The sequence below is a fragment of the Hippoglossus stenolepis genome, chromosome 8 (assembly GCF_022539355.2).
Source record: "Hippoglossus stenolepis isolate QCI-W04-F060 chromosome 8, HSTE1.2, whole genome shotgun sequence".
Lineage (NCBI taxonomy): Eukaryota > Metazoa > Chordata > Actinopteri > Pleuronectiformes > Pleuronectidae > Hippoglossus > Hippoglossus stenolepis.
In genome coordinates, this window is record NC_061490.1 from 23,204,945 (window position 1) to 23,225,964 (window position 21,020).

General features: G+C 43.3%; 1 protein-coding gene across 1 annotated transcript in view; it reads right to left on the reverse strand.

The window, feature by feature from the left end:
- Nucleotides 1–21,020, reverse strand: part of syngap1b (synaptic Ras GTPase activating protein 1b) — a 119,852-nt gene that overhangs the window by 59,479 nt on the left and 39,353 nt on the right. Inside the window, exon 3 of the mRNA XM_047341040.1 lies at nucleotides 13,937–14,042. Coding sequence (XP_047196996.1) covers nucleotides 13,937–14,042 — 106 coding nt within the window. The remainder of the gene's footprint in view (nucleotides 1–13,936; nucleotides 14,043–21,020) is intronic.

Here is a 21,020-nt window from a genome sequence, read left to right on the forward strand (position 1 = left end):
TGAGACTTAATGGAGACACACACACACACACCCTCTGAGCACTGACGCACGTTTAGCCCGCATTACAATGTGAACATATTGCTGGCTTTGTCACATCCACCTACACACATATAGGAAAAGATAGGAAGGGGTAGGAACTCTGTGCAGCACATACTGTCTGTACTGTTTTGTAATATAACAGCTGAGCCTATTTTAGAGAGTTTCACTAACGCCACAACGCTGCCAGGTACGACCAGGTAAACACATACTGACATGGAACGCATAACGCATATGGAAAACTAGATAAAAGGTGTTTGCAGAAATGAGAACTCAACTTGCATTTGTGCATTGAGGAGTGACGCAGACACACACACAGACACACACACACACACACACACACACACACACACACACACACACACACACACACACACACACACACACACACACACACACACACACACCACTCCTGGGTAAAGAAGACTGTGCATCAGCATTGAACAGCACAGAGCCTTGAAGTGACAGTGAGACACAGAGCTGGTGTTGGCCTGACAACACCACCCTCCCCCCTCTCCCTCTCTCTCTCTCTCTCTCTCTCTCTCTCTCTCTCTCTTTTAATTTTTAATTTTCTTTCTTCTGAGGGCTCCTCCCTCCCTCCTGTACATCCTCTCTCTCTCTCTCTTCCCAGGCTGCGTTACACTGCTGTGTGCAGATATTCAATTAAAAGGCTGTTGAGTACAAACTGAAAAGCCCAATGGTTCCCCACACACACACACACACACACACACACACAACCAGAGAAGAGAATGAAGGGCAGACGCAGACTAATATCACACATCAGTAGGTGCAAAGGGAGATCTTGAGAAATGTGTCATTGAGATACAACTGCACACGGCTGCAGCTTCCACAGTTTTTAATTTGTTCTTTGGTCGACCACACAGATTGCAACTCGCTAAACGACTCGTTCATCTTCTCTCCCTCTGCTTTCCCTCAGATGAATCGTCTGTGGCGACGCTATTTTTATACTAATCAAAGAACAAATGACAGTGAACGTCTTTGTTTTAAAATCTTTTGAATTACACTAAATCTGGATTTCAAACAACGTCTTCTTCTTTGCACATCTGGAGGCGAGTTTGAGATGAAATGCCGTCGCAGTTTAATTTACTGTAATCTTGCGAACCCCTCTCCGTTTGGAGGATGCAGGTTTGTTTCCCCCCCCCCAACAATTTGATAAGAATAAGAAGGGGCAGACCACTTTCTTGTAGCCCCCCGACTCCTGTGAACAACCCTGCAGTGAAAAGTCTGAAGACATCTTTTTTACAGCTCTGCCCACACCCTCCTTTAACTACCAAACTGAAGCTGCGGCTCTCCTCTCATCTTCTCTGGCAGACTGAGAATTACACAGTGTTAGACAACTGCCCACGAGGCTGCAAAAAGCCAGGTGTGACCTCGCAGCCGCCTCCGTTCTGATCTCAGGGATTTGAGGGAAATTCTTCACAGAGAGAGTTCAGCCCCAAAAAAAGCAGAGGGCCATTAGTTTGAAGGTGCAGCCAGCAGGATTTAGTGTTTTCTAAAAAAAAATTGGGGAAGAGCAGCTATTACCTGAAGAGGCTTGAAAAGGTGGTTGATCGATACGTTGTGAAAACAAACACTTGCAAAAACAGGTAAGGACTTAAAAGCAACAATTAAAATAAATGAAACTCGTCTCGTCTTGTTTGATTTTATTTTGCAAAATGTGTCGGGCTGCATTATAAGGAAGAATAATGGCAAAGCGTTCTGAAAGAATACAAGGCCGTTCAGTTCTATTTCTGCAGACTGCAAACATCTGGTTTGATAAAGAACAATTCATTTGAGAAGTTGATTTACCTGCAAGGAAAATAATAAAATATCTGTGCTGATTTTATCTCTCTCTCGCTTTTTGTTTTTGTCATAAATTATCAACTCCATATTCATCATCACCATAGGGCAAGGTTGGTGATTAATGTCTCATAGTTTATGATCTGTAAAAACTGGTGTAAGAGTTGTAAATAATCAAAGAACAAAAAGAGACTAAAAACATACCTACATCTTTATTTCTTTTTAAAAACTATTAAGCCTCTTATCATTGTTGTTTTATAATTATCATACGGTGGAGGTGGGGGTGTTTATAGATGTTATTTTATGTGTGACTGTATTTTCTTGTAATGCCAAAAAATTATGTTAAAATGAATAAACAAAGAAAATAAAGTTTTAATGCAATGTGTCAGATCATGAATATAATCAATCTTACTCTCAGAGACGTGTTATTATGAAATCCAGACGATTATTCTTTCAAACTGAAGAGTGTGAGCTGCACTTTGAAGATCTTGACTTTAAACGACGGCTCAGTGGACTTTCACGTTAATGCACCATTACAGTGACAAATGATAAAAAGGAGAAATCCACTCATCCTGTGAAAAGGGTGCAAATTAATATCCTTCTTCACAATATCTCTCAGTCACTGATGTCTCCATTCATGAGCTTCCTCCTTTGAGCAACACAGTCACTGCCGTCGTCACGCCGATAACCTTGTCCTTTCCGTTTCTCCACCACTATATACCCCACGTCTATTTATACTCTTTTGTCAAGGCGTACGTTTCCATCTCGCTTGCGTCTCTCTCAGGGTTGTTGCACCTTGGTTTTCCTTGTTCTGTTACAGGAAGCTGTTCAGGATGCACGCCTGTGGCTGATGGGTCGCTGTGAGGTGGCAGGAAGCTGAAGGTTATGTGATAGCTGCCCAAAAGTGAAGCCAGAGCGACTTGATCACCCCCTGGTGGCGGGCTGATGAGATAGTTAAAGATAGTTTCTGTTATCTTAGGTTGTTGTTATCACGCTGATGTTTGTGTTTATTGTTCCAAACGACATTGAAGCAGCGTTCAAATGAGAAATATTTTCATTTGTTGATAGTGGGAGGAAGTGGAGATGAGTCTTCCATCGTTATTCTTACTTACTTACTTACTGGATGATATTTCTATGGGAGGATACTGGTCTGTCTTTACCCAGTTATGTACATTTTCATTGGGCAGCCAACATCCTCCTCTGGATCTCTGATCAGATGACGTCTCTCCACTCTGGGCTCTTAATGAGCAGCATTCAAATAATCAAGTATCACTTCACCCCTGAGCTCCCCCCACCCTTAAGAAAACTTTACGTTTAAAGCTGGACTAATAAAATCCCACTTACCCCTCAGAGCACCTGGATAGAAGTCTGTCTGAACATGGAAGTGGTTGGTAGAGGGCTGGTGGTCTTTAATATAAGATAATACCCAGAGGGTCAACACCCCATCACTGAAACACTTAATGAGAGCAGGAAATTACTATATCAGATGTACGGTACCCAAGGCTCCACCCGAAATATTATACATTTTTGCATTTTGCTTCATTCTATTAATACCCTGATGCTAATGTGGAAATTATGCAGCTGGGGTGAGGTGCAGCGTCATTCAAGAGGCTCTACAACCTTATGTTTCTGTCCCATCACGTTCTTTTCAACGCAGAGCCCTTTGGATCCCTCACTCAGATTAAGATGACACTCACTCTGCCCGTTTAAATACGTGGAGAAAAAAGGTAAAATGTAGGGCACTTCACCCCAGAGCTCCACCTGAAGAGCTGTGAAACGCAGGGTTAGTAATAGACCGGGTGGGCCGGGCATCTGCCGAGCGAGCATGTGTTTGCGATAGCAGAAATCGAACAAAACTAGGAAACTACAGAGTGAGAAAATGACTGGAGGTGATGCTGGCGAGTGTTGCAAGCCGACTGGTTTGAGTCCTGGAGGAGTCGAAACATATTAAATAGCTGCACGAAGCAGTTTACTTCCCAGGAGAACATATGTCGATGTGCCAAGTCTTTTCCGAAAAACCCACCTCGGGGGGAAACTGTGATGAGTTGATGTGGTTTGATGTGGTGTAAGTGCCGGCGTGACCGTCTGTCTGTCCGTGTCGGGTTTGATGCACGTCGACATCAATGTGACTGAAAGTGTCAGGGAGACAGGGAGGTGTATCTGAAGCCCACTGGAAAGTATCATAGGAACGGATGGTGTAAATGAAAATAAGGACGAATCGATTTAGAGGATTATTCTGGTTAATTGCAACTTGGATTTTGGATCTTGTCGTCATTTTTTTTATCCCTTTTGGCAAAATTGCGCTCAGCAAAGTGGTGAAGGAAAATGACAAATCAGTCTAATCTGCCTCATCTGCACTGTGTGGGTGTGATTCACTAAGATTCAAACTGACGGAGCTAAAAACATAAGCACACAGTCCCACACCTGTCATCCGACTGTGTGATTCAAACATTGTTAAATCCAGATTCACGCCATCTTTTCCCACCTGCCCACGTCAAACAAGCAAAGAGGAACAATACAAAACAAGCCTTTACAGAAAAAATCTCCAATGTGACTTCAACTTTTCTGACTTTGGAAGAAAATCGTGAGTTTATAGAACCCCAGAGATGAGGTTTCACACCCATTTGTAATCTTATTTATGTCGATTTCCCCCAAACACACACTGATATATTATGATTTCTTTTTTTAACCAAGCTATAATTTCTTTTTTTTTCAAATTAGATGGGCTACACGGGGATTTCCATGCACCCCCCCTGGCATCTGAAGAGGTGTCCCCTGAGATACGAGTTCTCCTGGTTGGGAAACGCCGGTGGAGATGATCAGCACTTCATTGATCATCCAGTGTTCAGATCAACGAGCTGCTGTGAAGATAGACGAGTTAACGTCGTGCGATGGAGCTGTCAGAATCTCTCGGCTTCCGAAAACCCACCGGGACACTTTCCTGGAGCATTTATAGAAAACTAATGAATGCATATGACATGTGATGCATTATAATACTCCAACAGATGCATGGATGCTTGACTCTAATGGTGCATCCATCCCGAGCACAGCAAACAAGCTGACGGGACGGCAAAGCATCGGTTTCAATCACTTTAGAAGGAAGTAGCTCTCGGTGAGTGAACCTTTCACTGAAGCTTAAAAATCCTCTCATCGTCATGTGGCAGCGAGAAGCCGTCTCCACGCACGACGCAGCCAACAGGATGCTCTGCCTGTGTGTGTCCGTAAGCCGACCGCCACACCTGAAGCCGCAGCGCCGGAGAGCCGAAGACCCTCGTGTACGCCGAGCCGGTGGCCGGCTGTCACTCAAACCACGCCGGGCTCGCTCCCACTTGCTCTCTCTCCCTCTCTCTCTCTCTCTCTCTGTTTTCCAGCTTTATGCATGTTGTTAATGTATCATAATATAGCCGTCCATTATATCACACCAACCCACGGGGTCCATCATTCAGAAAGACATTTTCCTGTTATATAATCAGCCCATTTACATATCATTTTGCATAACGTCGTTCAGCGAGCCACATTATTCTGCAGGAGGGGAAGTGAAGGAGATGTGATCGTCAGCCAGGTGGCGAGGAATTCAGTCTGAAGTCTTTTATTATCACGTCGTCCAACTTGATATCGATCCATCCGACTGACTGCAGCCACCCACCCAAACACCGGAGGAGGACTGGATCTCTCGTCCACCTGAACAGCGTCTCAACTCGCGGATGTTTGAATGTGCAGCTCCGCTTCCCGCAGTTCTCGCTGAACTGTGTTCGACTCTGAGCTTTGGCCTTTGTTGCCGCGGTGAATAAAAATATTCAGTCATGCTTTCAACAGCGAAGAAATATATCTAGTGAAGTGGTTTTCTTTATCCTCAGCAAACCTGGAAAAAGAGTTTATCCATTGCTTCACTTCCAATTGAACAGACCAAAGCTCTTCTACGGGAGGAATTCGTGTCCAAGTCACTATCTGTGACAGTTTAACAAAGTGCAGCGTTTATTTAGGGCCTCTTCAGACCCTGGGTCACATCTGGGCGACTCCAAGCTAATCTGTTCACATCTGGTTTTAAAAAACATCCTGAATGTGTCTCCTGTGACACATTCAATCAATCAATCAAATTATATTTCTATAGCTCATATTATATTATATAATAGCTCAGATTACAACTTGTCTTTTAGGAATTAAGAATCTGTACAAGGTGCGACATCCTCAACTGTCCCAAAAAAACCTTTTAACAGTGGGGGAGGTACAATAGATTAATTGTGTAACAACAAAATAACAATATTTAAAGAACTCATGCTCATAAGTGTCTTTCTCTAACATTAACAGAGAGGTGTGTCAATGTTTAAAGCATTTATGCAAAATAGAAAATATCTTGACTTGTGATCGGAGCTCCCTTCCCACTCAATATGCAAATAAACACGCACGTCATTTCTGTTCCCAGAGACCAAATGATGTTGTTTTTAACCAGCCTGATTATAAAGATGTGTCCTCTGTGTTTGTGTGTCGGTGCGAGGCAGAGACAGAGAGAGTGGATTCAGGAGGGGCCGAGTGAAGCAACGCATCGTGTGCAGCTCTAATAAGACGTTACCCATTTGAAAAATCTGACAACTCAACTAACACTAGGCACAAAGAAGCGTATAAATACTTTGGGTTCATAGTGAAACTTGCAGAGGACGTCAGCTGAGTAGGCGGGGCTTCATACGTGGCACAGGACGGAATGTGGCCACACCGAAAGTGGTCTGAGTGATGGGATCTCAAGATGCATCTGTACTTTGAGCTGTTGACTTGTGTGTATAAACCAGGTCTGAACGGGGGTGCAGCATCATGAAGTGCTGCACTCATTTCCTGGAGGCCTCTGTGTCCACGTCCATCAAAAGCAGAAACACAATGAAGCATACACTCTGTATTCAGTCGAAGCTCGGGCAAAGACAGATAGATGATTCAGCAAATCTCCTTTAAAAAACACAAGCCCAGGCTTTGCAGGAGGAGGAAGAGGAGGAGGAGGAAGAGGAGGAGGAAGAGGAGGAGGAGGAGGAGCGGGGTTCACTTTTACCAGGGACTGAATCACAAGGTTTCATCACCCTGCAAGTTTATTTTGACGTGTCTATTGTCATTATAATCTCTAAATGAACTCTACACTGGTCTATATTTTACTGCACAATTTCAAGTTTGAATCCAGCCTTAAATCAAATCAAATTTAACCTTTATAATGTTTTCCAGAACCATTAAATAAATCAATCAGGTTTCGCAGTTTGAAATCAGAGTTTAATTTTCAGACAACTAAACCACAGCAGCTGGATCCCTTCAGGGTGACACGTCTTACTGGTGTTGATGGAAGAGAAGAATTATGCAGTTTGCTGGATGAGGGTAAAATCTACTGCACATCGAGGTCCCAGATTTAAAGGATAATAACTGCAGCATCACAGTTAAGTCTCGATATTTGCAAGGTTCGCTCATGCATTAATATGAAAACAGAAAAATAATGCAAGTAAAAAAGTGTTTGTGGTTTCATTTCCCATTAGATTCCAATGAAGAAAGGTTCATCAGAGGAGAAAGAAAGAGGTGAGGTGGTAAAAACATGATGGAACATATTTTAAAACTTAATATGCAAGACGGGGAAAATAGCCAAAGACCTGCACAACCTGCAAAGCTGTCATCGTGGCGCTTTAAGAGAAATACAGGTTGTCCCGAATTATTCTGTCACATCATCAAATTAATCTGCTTCTGCTGTTTTCATCACCATATTTACAAATGGAAAACTAGAGACGGACGGAACAAAGCACAATCCGCACAAAAGTTGAGTCGACTCCAGTGGCCTTAAAAAACTAAAACCTGCAGATAATTAGGCGCCAACTTTTTGCAGTCTATTCATCTTTAATAAAATCCAGAGTCACTTTACTACAGTCCCATAATCTCCTGCAAGTGCATGTCTAGTTTAACTATTCACCACTGGCATTATTAAGGCCTGAGCATCCGAGGCTTTGGCCCCAAATGTTGTATTAAAAACAGGATGAAGGCTCAGAAGCTCAGGTTGGAGAAGACGACTCTTTAGGTGAAGTCACACGATGCAAATCATCATGAATTAGACTGATTCCCAGGCGAACCAGGCTGTCAGTGTCAATGTATAACAGGGAGATGATGTTGTGGCTGATGGATGTTATCCTGAGCACAGAATCCTCTGATTAGACGGTAGGTAGGTGTAACAAACAGCAATTTAATGCTGATTGATGCACATCTGTTGTTGCATTAACTATTGGCCTGTAGCCTGACGTCCAGGGGTGTTGCTGTTGTCAGCCCACGTGGAATAATGAGCACTGAGGAATATTTAGCCCCTGTGGGATGGAATAGTGCATTAATGGTTTTGCTTCTGTATAATCCAACAGTGGTTAGGATGTTTACACGTAAAAAAAAAACATGATAAATGAGATGTTGTTTTTTTTTTCCATTTAATCATCACATCACAACAAATTTCGAAATTTAATTGTTGGAATATGCTGATTCTATCTGCGCAGGAGAGATGACGGGAGAACAGGGGGAAGAGATGAGAGGAGATGGGGAGCGCGACAGATGAATGAGACCAGAACAACTACAGGAGGGATGAAGAAGAGGAGGGTATCAGACAGAGTTAACAGTTTGTGTCTGTTCAGAACAAGAGGCTTTATCTCAGAATAGAAGCTGTGAGCTACGAGACAAGAGTCAATTTTCAAAACAGAACAAAGCATTATTTTTGACTGAAAACAACTTTTTGTGGATGATATAACTCGTTTTTCATGATGCAAGCTTTTTACACTCGGTGCAAAACCAAAGATTTAGATATATTTAAAGCCTGCAGGTCTGGTCAAGTTCCCCTGTGGAGGAAGGTTTCACTTAAAAAATGGACGACACTTCCTTCCATTTCAGAAATGAAGCCAAAATACTACTGATACGAACACCGCCATATTGCACATTTGGAGCCAGAGTCCAGTAGCGACTAGTAGCATGCACCCGACCAATTGTGAGTCTTCTCTGTTCAGTTTCACTCCATATTTTCCCCTACATTTAAAAATAAATAAATCTCAGTCCACGTGACTTTTGTTTTCCAAAATATCTCTGTCAGACAAGAGCACAGATACCAGAGAAGAACTCTGTGAGCTCATTCTCCTGTCAACTGGTTTATTATAGACATCTTTGTTGTTGTTGTCGGTTCTACATGTACACGTGGATATTCTTTGGAAGGATTATGTAAACATCTCTGTTTTAGTGACTTGTAACTTTGGTCTGTGAGTGGACGAGAGGCTCAAGTCCAAATCCGCACCAGATTGGAATGAGTCACGACGCTTGTCTCGTCTCTGACAAACCCTGTTAAGTCTTGCGCCTCCTTCTCGGATGTGATTTGTCTCCTCTGGCTTTAATTTGCCGCGCCTTTGTTTCATCCCCTTCTTTCCGGGGAGGGAACAGGTTCCTGAGTGCAGTGGGATGGTGGCAGGTAGCGAGCGGGGTAAAGGTCGCGCAGGGCGAGAGGAATACAAAGTGCAGGACGGGGCGGGTGGGGGGCGGAGGGCGACGGAGGAGCAGTAAGTTTTAAAATCGTGGGATTCATGCTGATAATGATGCTGTATTATTTATATGAGACCTGAAAAAACTGTACGAGCAGACGTTTGAAAAAAATAAATAAATAAATAAAAAATAAAGATTATGCATGAAGGTCGCACTTTGCAAAGGGCACTGGAACAATTGCTCAGCTGAGGCCGCTTTATCACAATTGTCTGCCGAGCTGAGGCGGCTAAAAGAATAAGTGAGAAGCACAAGGACAAACGGAGGAGAAGTCGCCGCATGTTTAAACCTCTGTTGCTGAAAAACTATTCAGCCGAAGTTAACAACCAATCAGCTTTGTAGTGCCGCGTGTTTCCCCCCCTCGTCTCCCTGCGGCGAAGTCATTCAGACAATAAGATTTCTCTCAATAACAGAGCAGACGTAGATGAAGTCAATTTACAATTTGAACACAAAACATAAAAGGCCAAATTCATTAATGGGGGATTATTGCATCGCATCTTGTGGAGGTTAATGAGAGAGAGGAGGGAGATGGTGAATGTTTTCTTTTTGTTCGCCTGCTGCGTGTCTAACTACAGCTTCATACAACAAGGCAAAGACGGGTTTACATCTCGTGTTCCTGTGGAAATTAGCTCAAAACTGTCGGTTGGCCGTTTTACCAATTAAGGAATAAGTGAATATTACTGTCTTTTATATGTCTTATAACTGAGCTGTAAAATATTCTGCAGAATATATTTTCTGCAAACAACATTTTGGGATATCTTCACCAAGCACAGAGTTAAATAAAATAATGTCACGGAACTACTGCAGTGTCCCATCTAAACCTGCCTGTTTGGAACGGGCTGTTTGTTTGGTCTGTGCTGATGCTGGTTGCAGCTTTTCTTTCTGAAAACTGTGGAAGTGACCAGCTGCAGGACCCAGTCCACAGAAACCCTGCAGCTGCGTCACCTCTGCTGCACAAAGAGCTGTTCACCTGTTATTTAAAGTTAGGTGAAGCTTGACTTGTACTCAGAACCACAAACTGGAGAATCAGTTGTCGTTGCCGGTGTCAAAAGTATAAATACATACGAAAACTATGAAGTTCTCCTTTTGTACAGTAATAGAATTATTCGTCCGTAGTTTGGGACCAAACGTAAAACAAACAGAGTCAAACATTTTTTTGTCTAGTTAAGAGAAGTAATTTTCCCCTGTCACAATCATTAAATGTTAATTAAGCCCCCTATTTGCATAGAATGCTTACGCTGCACCGTAATTATCCAGCAAAATTAATGTCTTCATTATACGTTAATTACCTCCTCGACTTTAAAATATTTTGCGGAACATTTAAATCGATACACGGTGGCGAAGGAAAGAGGGAAACGCGTCCGCGTCACCTGATTCGTGTGGTGACGGCGACGCAGGAGCCAAAAATCCTCTCAAGGCTTAGTGGGCTCCACTAATCACCGATCAACAGCTGAGCCCGGTATCTTCTCATCTGAGCGTCACCACATCGGGCCTCCAGCTGCGACTGCTGTCAAACGTCTCCATTCATCAATATCAAGTGAAAAATGGAGGCTTCAACCCCGCTGGTGAATAATGAATCAAGGGTGACTTATTAGTGTTTTCACAAATCACAAGTGAAAGGATGGGGGGTGTTTGGCAGCAGCTGCAGTTTAAGGGTTTAAAGGAGCTGGGTGATTACACGAGATCTAGTGGCAGGGACGGGATAAACTATTATATTATAATCGGTTTACAATCAACTAGAACTCAGAATTCATTTTGAATAAGCACACAGAAATCTTTTCATGTTGCGCTGCCACGTTTCTACAATAGCTCAGAACAGACAAACCAAACACGGCTCTGGAGACGTTTCCCTGAAAGAGGAGAGGTGTTCGACTGGTTGCAATCTGTAACCTCACAGGTAGATGTCACTAAATCCTACACGCTGGTCCTTTAAGTCCTTTAACCTTTAAGAAATGCTGCTTGGTTATTCGTCATTTGAGTGCAAAGGGAGCGAGGAGCGCTCAGTCTTCATCTAATCGTTGGAAATAATGTAAATTACATGTTTTTCCAAAATGTGGCAGATTTTTAAACATTAAGGGCACTCAACAACTGATTTATTAGATGTATTAAATTATTAATTACACATCAAATGTGCGATCCCGATTTCACTTTACAAACCCAATTTATTTTCTTATGACTCAACAATCTTGGGCGCACACTGAATCCCTCACAGTCAATTAGTATCGTCATTGAACCTCCACCAGCTCCGTGTTATGTGTCAGGGGTTTTTCTAAAATAGGTCACAAGTCTCCCTGCAGACAGAGCCTCTAACCGTGGCCTCACGACAACCTCCATTTGCTTTTTTTGTTGATCTAATAATTACTAATTGCCCCGGGCTCGTTAATCTCTTTTGGCTCTTTGGGCGTGGGCACCGCAGATGGTCCGTAATGGTGTCGGAGCACGAGGGCCTGCAGCGGAGCATATGTGAATGTGTTTTAAAGTGCGCTTACGCATGGGCAATATGAACTGACACCGCCGTGTCAGCACACTGTACATCAAAAACGCGCCACGCCAACTGATGTGTCAGGGCTTGACTGCCGAGAGGTCAGAGAGCCACTCACAAGAAAACTTGGGGAAATCCAGTTGAATCAGCACAACGGTTCGGGGAAGCACAGAGGTGGCAGCGGCGCCGACTCAGAGACGGAGGACGTCGCAAGGGAAGCCCTTAAAATAGCTGAGTGAGACGAAGAGGTGGAGGAAGGAGGAAGAGGGGGAGACTGAGCGGGACATTTGTAGAGGGCCCAGAGGGACTGAGTCAGACAAAACAAACAGAGGGAGGCAGCGAACACAGGGTCAGTTTCACAGAGGCTGAGGAGAGTTTATACCATAGAGCAGCATTAAAGCAGGGGCAGGGAGGAAGATGAGACCTCTAAATCAACTGGGGAAGAAATTAAGAGACAACTTAAAAAAGATTATTAAGGTACCGGTGCGTGAATTTCATTTCAAAGCAAGAAAACAGATAAATCGCTCAACCTGACAAAAATCCAGTGGAGAGAGAACAGCTGCCTGGAGCTCGGATCAGACGTGGATCTCTTATCTCGGCTCAGACGCTCGTAACAAAGAGAGTAATGGCTCAAAGGAAGCAAAGAGTTTTACATCACTGTCATTGCCGTGCAACTTTATGAGCACGGCAACCTGAAGAAATGATTCTGTCTCTGAAAAGGAAAATTGACAAGAAGAGAAGTTGAACTTTAGGGAGATTTTGTTTGTTGTAATTATCCTCAGGTCCCTTTTCATCATTTGAAACTTCAGTAGAAGTGAATACAGGACTCCAGCAGACTGGGTTTGTCATTATTACCTGAAGTGACAAGTTTATTTAGCACAATTCCCTCCTTTTGTTACTATCCCTCGACTGCAGTTTAGCAAGGAAACGGCGCCTGGATGAGCATAAAGAGGAAAGTTTTACTTAAAACTTTGGCAGATAACCCACTCAGACTGCGGAAACCTCATATTAGCTGCGTCTGAACTTTTGAAAAACATTTCCCCGGATCTGGGTCAGAACGGAAGGGATCTCTCCTGGGCCAGTGGAAGAGAGACCATTAACTGCCTAACTGGACATGTGGTGATTTGAAAAGAATGGGACTGTGTCCTTTAAAGGAGATATATGATGCTTTTTTTCCAGTTTTCGTTTCCTCTAGTGTGTCATACAGGTCTGCAAAGTTAAAAAGCCCAAAGTCTGCAGTACAGAGCTCCTCTCCTCCACCAAAAGATCTGCTCCTGAAGCCCCTGAGGCTCCTGAAGCTCCTGAAGCTCCTGAAGCTCCTGAAACACCTCGTCAGTAGATCGGCCCATACTTCCTGGTTATCATGATGCCCCGCAAAAACCACCTAGTCGGGCACGCCCACTAAAAAAAACAGGAAAAGCGAGGGCAGAGGTCGACATTTCCCTACATGCACTGGAAGCGGTTGACCAATCACAACAGAGTTAACCAGCTTTAAAGGGAGGGGGTACCTTAAAGAGACAGGAGCTAAACCCCAGTGTTTGAGACAGAGGCTGAAAAGAGGAGCAGCAGCATCGGACAGTTTGATAAAAGTTGTGTTTTCTGAACAATAGAACATGAAAAGCTTTTCGAGATTATGAACCTTAACAGAATATGTCACTTTTACATAATTGGATTTGATTCCACTTTAATTTCTAGAAAAGTGAGATGAACTGCAAATAACAGTAGATTGGATTTTGATTGCAAGAAGGTTCCTGGTTCCAATCCGGATTCAGCCGGAGTCTTTCTGTGTGGAGTTCGCACGTTCTCCCCGTGTCTGTTCTCCTGCTTTCCACAGTCCAAAGACATGCAGAGTAATTGGAGACACTAAAGTGAGTGTAGTTGTGAATGATGTGATATACTGCCGACCTGTCCAGGATGTTCCCCGCCTCTCACCCAATATCAGCTATTGGGTTCCAGCTCCCTCCGTAACCCTCAAGAGGACGAGCAGTAAAGATAATGGAGGGATGGAGGGATGGAGGGATGGAGGATGGATGTTGATGCAAGTGTTGATTGCAACATGTTTCCAAAACGTTAAAGCCGGATATAAAAGGTCTTTTTGCTCACCCATCTCGGGATGGGGCCGTCCCTCAACAGGAACGCTGACTGTCCGCCGCAGCAGCTTGTTCCTGTGAGACTCTGAGCGCCTCTCGCGCATCAGCAAAGGGTGAACCTGCAAAAACGAGAGCACAAGGTCAGTACACACACACACACGCACACACACACTGCATCCTGTAGAGAAACACACAAATGCAGATGTGAACTCTTTGTCCTTCCCTCTGTTGGATTAGAGGAAGCACTTTGTTCACGTTGTGCTTAATGAATAAAGCTATTGAACCGGTTGAGGAAAACAGCTGGGGTTGAATTAATCTTTTATTATTATTATTAAACAGTTCATTAAAACACCAGCAAAAACAAATCAAGAATAAAATGTTACAAAGGAGAAAGCAGCTACCACAGCAACCAAGTGTTTCAAGGTGTTTAAGCTCGTTGTGGGGACACGTGAACCCACCGCAGTTACATCATATTCCTGAAAGTCTGAACACATCATTCAAACAAAGTGAAAACATGTTTTTTCTGGGAAGAGGCAAAGCAAGAATTCAAAATCGTTATCATCCTCCACAGCAGTTGTTGCATTTTTTTGATGTAGAAGAACTGAAAGAATCTATATATAGGAAAAAATAAAAACGTCTTTCACAACTCCACCACATTTGGCCCCACAGTCCCCGAATTCATAAAAATGAGGCATGAGGGAGAATAGAGGGGAGAATGTGCTGCTCCAATCAGACGCCCTGGTCCAGAAAACACAGAGTATACTGTGAAGTACACACCCATCAATCGTTACCTAGTATTTGTTTGCATCACACTTCAATTCCTCCAAGAAATACACAGCAGAGTTTCTATTTAAAAATATCCGTGACGAATACGACATCATCGTGTGAACAGTTTCCACTGAATCCTTGAAAAATCTACAGCTCCACGAAGATTAGTTTGTTAAACAATGGATCGACTGTGATAAGCAGGCGGAGGATTATCACCCGGCTGCAGCGCCGCTCGGCTCTTTGGTGACTGTTTGGCTTTTCTGGGTCATTTTTTGGTTTTGAGGCCCTGATAGCTTCACTCTCATCAACTCAACTCAATAAAACGACTGCATGCAGCCATGAAACCGTTTGGTTTGGGTTTGGTGACATTAGCTGGGCTACCTACTTTTCTGCATGTGCCTGTGAACGGGGGAAACCATTAGGCTCAGGTCGGGTTCGGACACGATTGCCTGTCGGGTTTGAGTCGGGCTCGGCTGGTTTTCTCTAACAGACGTGACAGTGAACAAAGTCTCAAGCCAAAGATCCAGATGTTTTTCTCAGGAGATGGTGGAGACGAAAACGGAGCTAAAAGGTGGATTCGTCTAGAGAAGAGAAATGTAACTATAGAATCCTTTTGCCATCTAACACTACAGCTCTGCTACACTCTTCCTTTCAGGAGCTTACAATGGAGAGAATTCTTGTCATAAACATCTTTTCACATCTTAATTATTATACCTGAGCAAAGTTATGTCTCACACATGTTTGACCTGAAAGGTGTGGAAGCCTCTGTTTTATAATGTGTAGTGACCTTGACGTGTTGTCGGCTTCCTCCTTTCTGGTTGAATACTGAGATGTTTCCATTGTACGGGATGTTTTTCTCTCTGCAGGCATGTTCATGGATTCTATGCAGACACCTCTGTGTTATAATAAACTGGAAACCAATAAGAAGTTCAGCCATCTTTCATCAAACATCAGTGCACAATTAGTTTTTTTGTTATCACTTTCCAATCGGTGTTAATTAAATTATTTGTTTATTACTATTGTGGTGTTGCTGTACTGGACCAGATTATATTGTAATAAGTCTTTAACTTTAAGATGTACAAAAATTAGAAAGACTTCCTTGGAGTTTTGTACTATTTTGGACTTATTGAATGCTTTTGATTTTGCATTTATTTACGACACTAAAATATTTACTTTGCCCATATTTGGAGTCTTTATTCAGCCCAACGTTGCCTTTTATGACCAGAAAACAATATTTAACTTTGACATATTATATCAACATATTAAAAAATATACGAGACACATCATGTGATTTGTAGACTCCAAAGGGTTTTTAAAAAAAGTAGGATTTATAACTATATCGTATTGCATTGGATTTTACAGGTGTAGCCAGCAAAGTGTAATAAATGTGTTTTGGAATTTGAGTTTGTGTCCCTCTGCAACAAAGTGGGCAGGAGAATGAATTACCGTGAGCACAGTACGGTGGGTGTGGTCCTCTGGGAGAGGACTGCAGGAATCTGTCCTCTACACATCCTCCCTGACACAACCTCAAGAAGAAACGAGCGCAGCCTGGTTTGTTTGTTGTCGTGTTGCGGTGCTTTTTTCATGTGTCCTATCGGGACTATAGCGTCGGACACACAAGATCTGGTGTGAACACGGCGAGCCGGTGTCACTGGTGCTACTAAATGCAAAGAGCGCTGCAGGACAGTGCAGCCCGGGGGGGGTTTGGGGTAAAGCCAACAACAGTGAAGGACACTGGCAGGTCACACTGAGCCACACGTAGCACGAGGCAGCCGAGTGCCACTCACCCTGAAGGAGCTCTGTTGAGATGAAAGACAGTCAGATGTGTGTGTGTGTGTTTTTTGTGCATGTGCATGTGATGCCTTCATCTTCGAGTGTGTACCAAAAACTACTATTTGGTATGTGTGCATGTGTGTCAAAGCGAGGGCACATTAAAATTTCATGCGGACACTGCTCCACTTCAAGCTACTAATATTCTCCACTACCACGCTACAGCCGTATGGCATCTGGCACATGCACACACGCACACACACACACACACACACATCTCTGCTGCCATAATCGAGTTAGACCAGCCGAGCAGAAGATGCTTCACATCACAGCATCATGTTTCTACGAGTCTCTTCATCAAACTCAATCAGGGACAAGCATGGTAAACATGTCCTATACATGATTACTCTCTACTTTGCTGCCTGTGCAACCAAAGTGCACAAAACCTACACTGAACTGCGGCTCCATCCCGAGACCGACGCACAGCTCGTTGAGAGGAAATTACAGAACAACGTCGTTGATGGAAAATATATTAAGCAGCATCCATTCTTTATGAGTCCACTGTGAGAATGCACAGAGCATATACAGCGCGTTAATTTACTGAGCTCTCCTCTTGCTGGTGCGATTACTGAAGCAGGAGTTATCGCATCCAATCAAGATTTTCCTCGCTCACTCTGTTAAAGTTGGTCCAGCCTTTTTTAGGGATGGGAGTGAAACATCACAATGGTTTTTTTGTTATCGTCGTAAAATTTGGCTTCAGCTGTTTCATCTAGCGCCCCCAACAGGTCAAAAATATCCACTGGATCAGCACTTGGGTTCATAAACGGATAAAAAAAACTAGTGAACAGAATTCAATAAATGTTTTCAAGTACAAATACCTTTTCACAGCAGACATTCTGACATGTCACAGCAGGAGAAGCATGTCATTTAATGCCTTCCTGTTAGTTTGCACATCAGTATAGAGCGCTTACCTCCGGACAGCAGGCCCAACAGGCCCCTTGTGACGCCACATTTTAATCCGCTATCTGGATTTTTATGTGGATCTGCAGCAAATCGTACAAACTCATAAATACCAGTCCCATAAAAATGCTGGATTCATTTAATCAAGATCCAGGACTTATTCCCTGGTGAATCAGAGGAAAAAAACCCAATCTATGTTAGAGTAAGAGAAAAAAGAAAATGCTGGACCTGCCTCTTTAACCAGATTTCTAAAATCCTATGGGTTCTCTCTTTCTCTTCCGATGTCTCAGCCGTCCACCGAGTTTCATAGAAATCCATTCAGTAGTTTTTACATAATACTACTGAAACACTTAAATAACAACGCAACTAACAAATGAGCACATGGCCATGGCAGAAAAGCTCCTTAGAAGAAGTATTGAGATAATATTTCCAGTGCTTTTCCTGCTTTTATCCCTTTAACTGCCACAAAAGGCTGCAGCCACATGTGTGAAGTCACTGGACAGACTTTAGCTCCAAAATGGTTGATGGTTGAATGAGTGAGTCAACAGCTGCAGATTCAAGTCGGTGCTGCAATTTGGAAACACTGTGATGTGACAATCATTTTTCATTATCTCTCTACACTGAAAACTGCAGAGAAAAATCTTCAGGATAATCTATTGATGCTCCGTAGCTGTTTTGTGTTTGTGCTTTAAATAACCCAACAGGAAGCTGTGTATCGGCTAAACCAACAAATTAAAGATTTACTACGAGATAATAAACTGTTGTTAAAGATTACAATACTGTCATTAAGAAAGGTGCTTAGAATATTAAAATACACTGAGATATGTCTACAAATGATAGCTCCCATGGCATAAACATCATAAACAGATGTGTATTTATACCAGTGACTTTCTTATACTAGAAATAAAACCCTCTAACTTCAATCTAAATTCTTTCCTTCTTCGTGCATCCTGCCTCCATTTCAATCCAAGTCTTGTCAGAGCACAGAGCTCTCCTTTAATTCCCTGTTTAACTAATGGAATATACTTTAGTGCCGATGAGTAACCATAAACCTGAGTTAACCTCACATTCAACCAACTCGTCGCTGATCGGCAAACGCAAAATAAAGTCACCGCTGCAGCTTTATCGCGTTTCTAAATATGCATAATGAGCAAAGCGGTTTCATAACGTCTGAGCGAGCGGCTCCATGCAAAGGAGGAATTGTGAGGAGAGTGCGGAGGAGTATCAAACTCAGGTAATATCTCTGAATGGTTCTGTCGGTTATTGAAGGGGTGGTGGTGATTTTTTCTGCTGGGTTAAAGTGATGCTTCTCTCTCCACCCACATTTCCAGCTGTTGCCATGGAATCCAGAGGAGACAAATGGGCCTCGTCACTTTCATCTACAGGGTGCGAGTTGTGAGAAGGTTATGGAAAACCCGAGGCATATGTTTGTGTCTCGTTAATACAGATCAACACCTGAAACTCTTTCCTTTTTACGAACAGGACTTCGAATAAACGTGTACTTCGCAGCACGAGCGAGCCGCGCGAACGCTACGTTAAAAAGTTAAACTCTCGACTCGTCACCTCGATGTCAACACCTCAATTAAAGGCAACTAAATATGGTAATTTCCCTCAATTACATCAACTTGAACAAGAACAAACCCACTCGCTCTCCCCCTGCCGCCGCCCTGCCCAGTGCAATTCATCACTGACAACTTGACTCATGGAAAAAGACCCAGAATACCTTTCTTCACCACCCTCGCACCTCAGCTGGCACAAAGGCTTTCCACCGCTGCTTCCAGTGTGGGGGGGGGGGGACACCTGGAAGCTATTTTTACTCTGCGTGTGGCAGGATTTGATTGGTCAGATGTTGCGGGGTCTGCAGCTTGAGATGTGACATAACAGCGTCTCCGCGGTCGCCATGAGTGGGCACAGGGAAGAGAGAAGGAGCTATTTGATTTAGTGCACAGTGGAACCCGACCCATATGGATTTTCAGGGCCTGATGCTGTGACAGATATTTAGGAGTAAAGAATTTCTGTTTTTACAGTTTAACCTAAACGCTTTTGTTCTAAATCAAAGTGTTGGGGGGGGGGGACCTGAGCTTATTTATAATTGTAAAGTTAATTGCACATCTGGTCTGAATCTTTCAATCTGTAAAATAAGTTTTCATATTGACGCATATAGGTAAATCAATATGCAGATACCAACTTGTCTGTGTGTAAGACACATATTGGCTGATGTGTTGTTGGCTCAATAAACTATAAACTGTAGAAAGTTGGTAAACATCCAGGTTTTCTGCAATTCCTCTCTTGCTGATTGAAATGAACCCTCTCGTGATTTCAGATTTAAATTAAATGTATTGTCATGGTAACTGATGCTGCAGCGTAGCTTGGGGAGCCAGATCTTCTCGGTCTGTTATTAAACATAATGTTAAACTTCGAGCTTCGGCTCAGGGAACCAAATATAATCATGGCCAATACTTGGGAAGATAGAAAAGATATGATGTCTGACGTTGTGTCTCAAATGTTATGATTAAAGCAGAGTTTTCGCTTGAATGAAAAAGTTCTTGTTGATTATCAGGAGTTTGTCAAACTTCATTCTCTCACATGTCCAAGCGGAGTAACTTGTAGATGAGTGGGTCCAACCCAAAAAACACTTGATCACAACACAGGACCATTAATAAACGAAACACAGGTGTATATGTGCCGTCAGACAGTTTAGGTTCTGGGTCATTCTTGGACACTGTTGACACAAGTCCTGCCGGAAACAATTTCATATTTGAAATGTAAATTGCACGCCTGCAGGATCTCAGCATCCGTGACAACAGTTATAATAAGCTGGACTGAAATCGCTACATTTTTTATGAGAATTTCAACAATCGTAAAAAATGAACACGCTTATCAGATTTCAGACAGAGACCAACAAGACGAGACGAGACAGACAGAAAACAGACGAGGAGAGAGAAGGCCGTTCAGGGACGGGGGGGGTTGGAGGCAGGGCGGAAGAGGTGGTGGCGGCAGGGGACGGACGGGAGAAGGAGGGAAGGCAGTGCCATTGATCTGAGGAGGAGGAGGAGGAGGAGGAGGAGGAGGCTGTTTTTGTTCAGCTTGGCAGGCTGTGTTGAGCGATGCTGCAGGCTGGCGAGCCCATATGTCACTACTGCTTCATCAGGCCCAGCGGTGAGGAGCGGGGGGGAATATGGCGGGACGCTGAGTATCAGTGAGAGTGTGTGTGTGTGTGTGCGTGTGTGTGTCTGTTTCAGAAGAGATTGAAAGAGACAAAAAGAAAGTAGAAAGTAAATATCTGTGTGAGGAAGAAGGAAAAAAGTGAGCGAAGTGAGGAAGAGTCTGTGTAATGTGTGATTTCTGAACAGGGCGGTAACCGGATATACTGCTGGGTGTCTAACACACGCACACACACACACACACACACACACACACACAGGTTGTTTCTCTACCCTCCTGGGGACAACTCATTGACTAATGTCCTAGAGCACCTTCACCTAACCCTAATGAAACCTTGAAACGTCCTCCAACCAACTCAGACTGGTCCTCGTAAAAGTGCACACACACAGACACACAAACACACACACACACACATACGGTCCCGAACATCACGA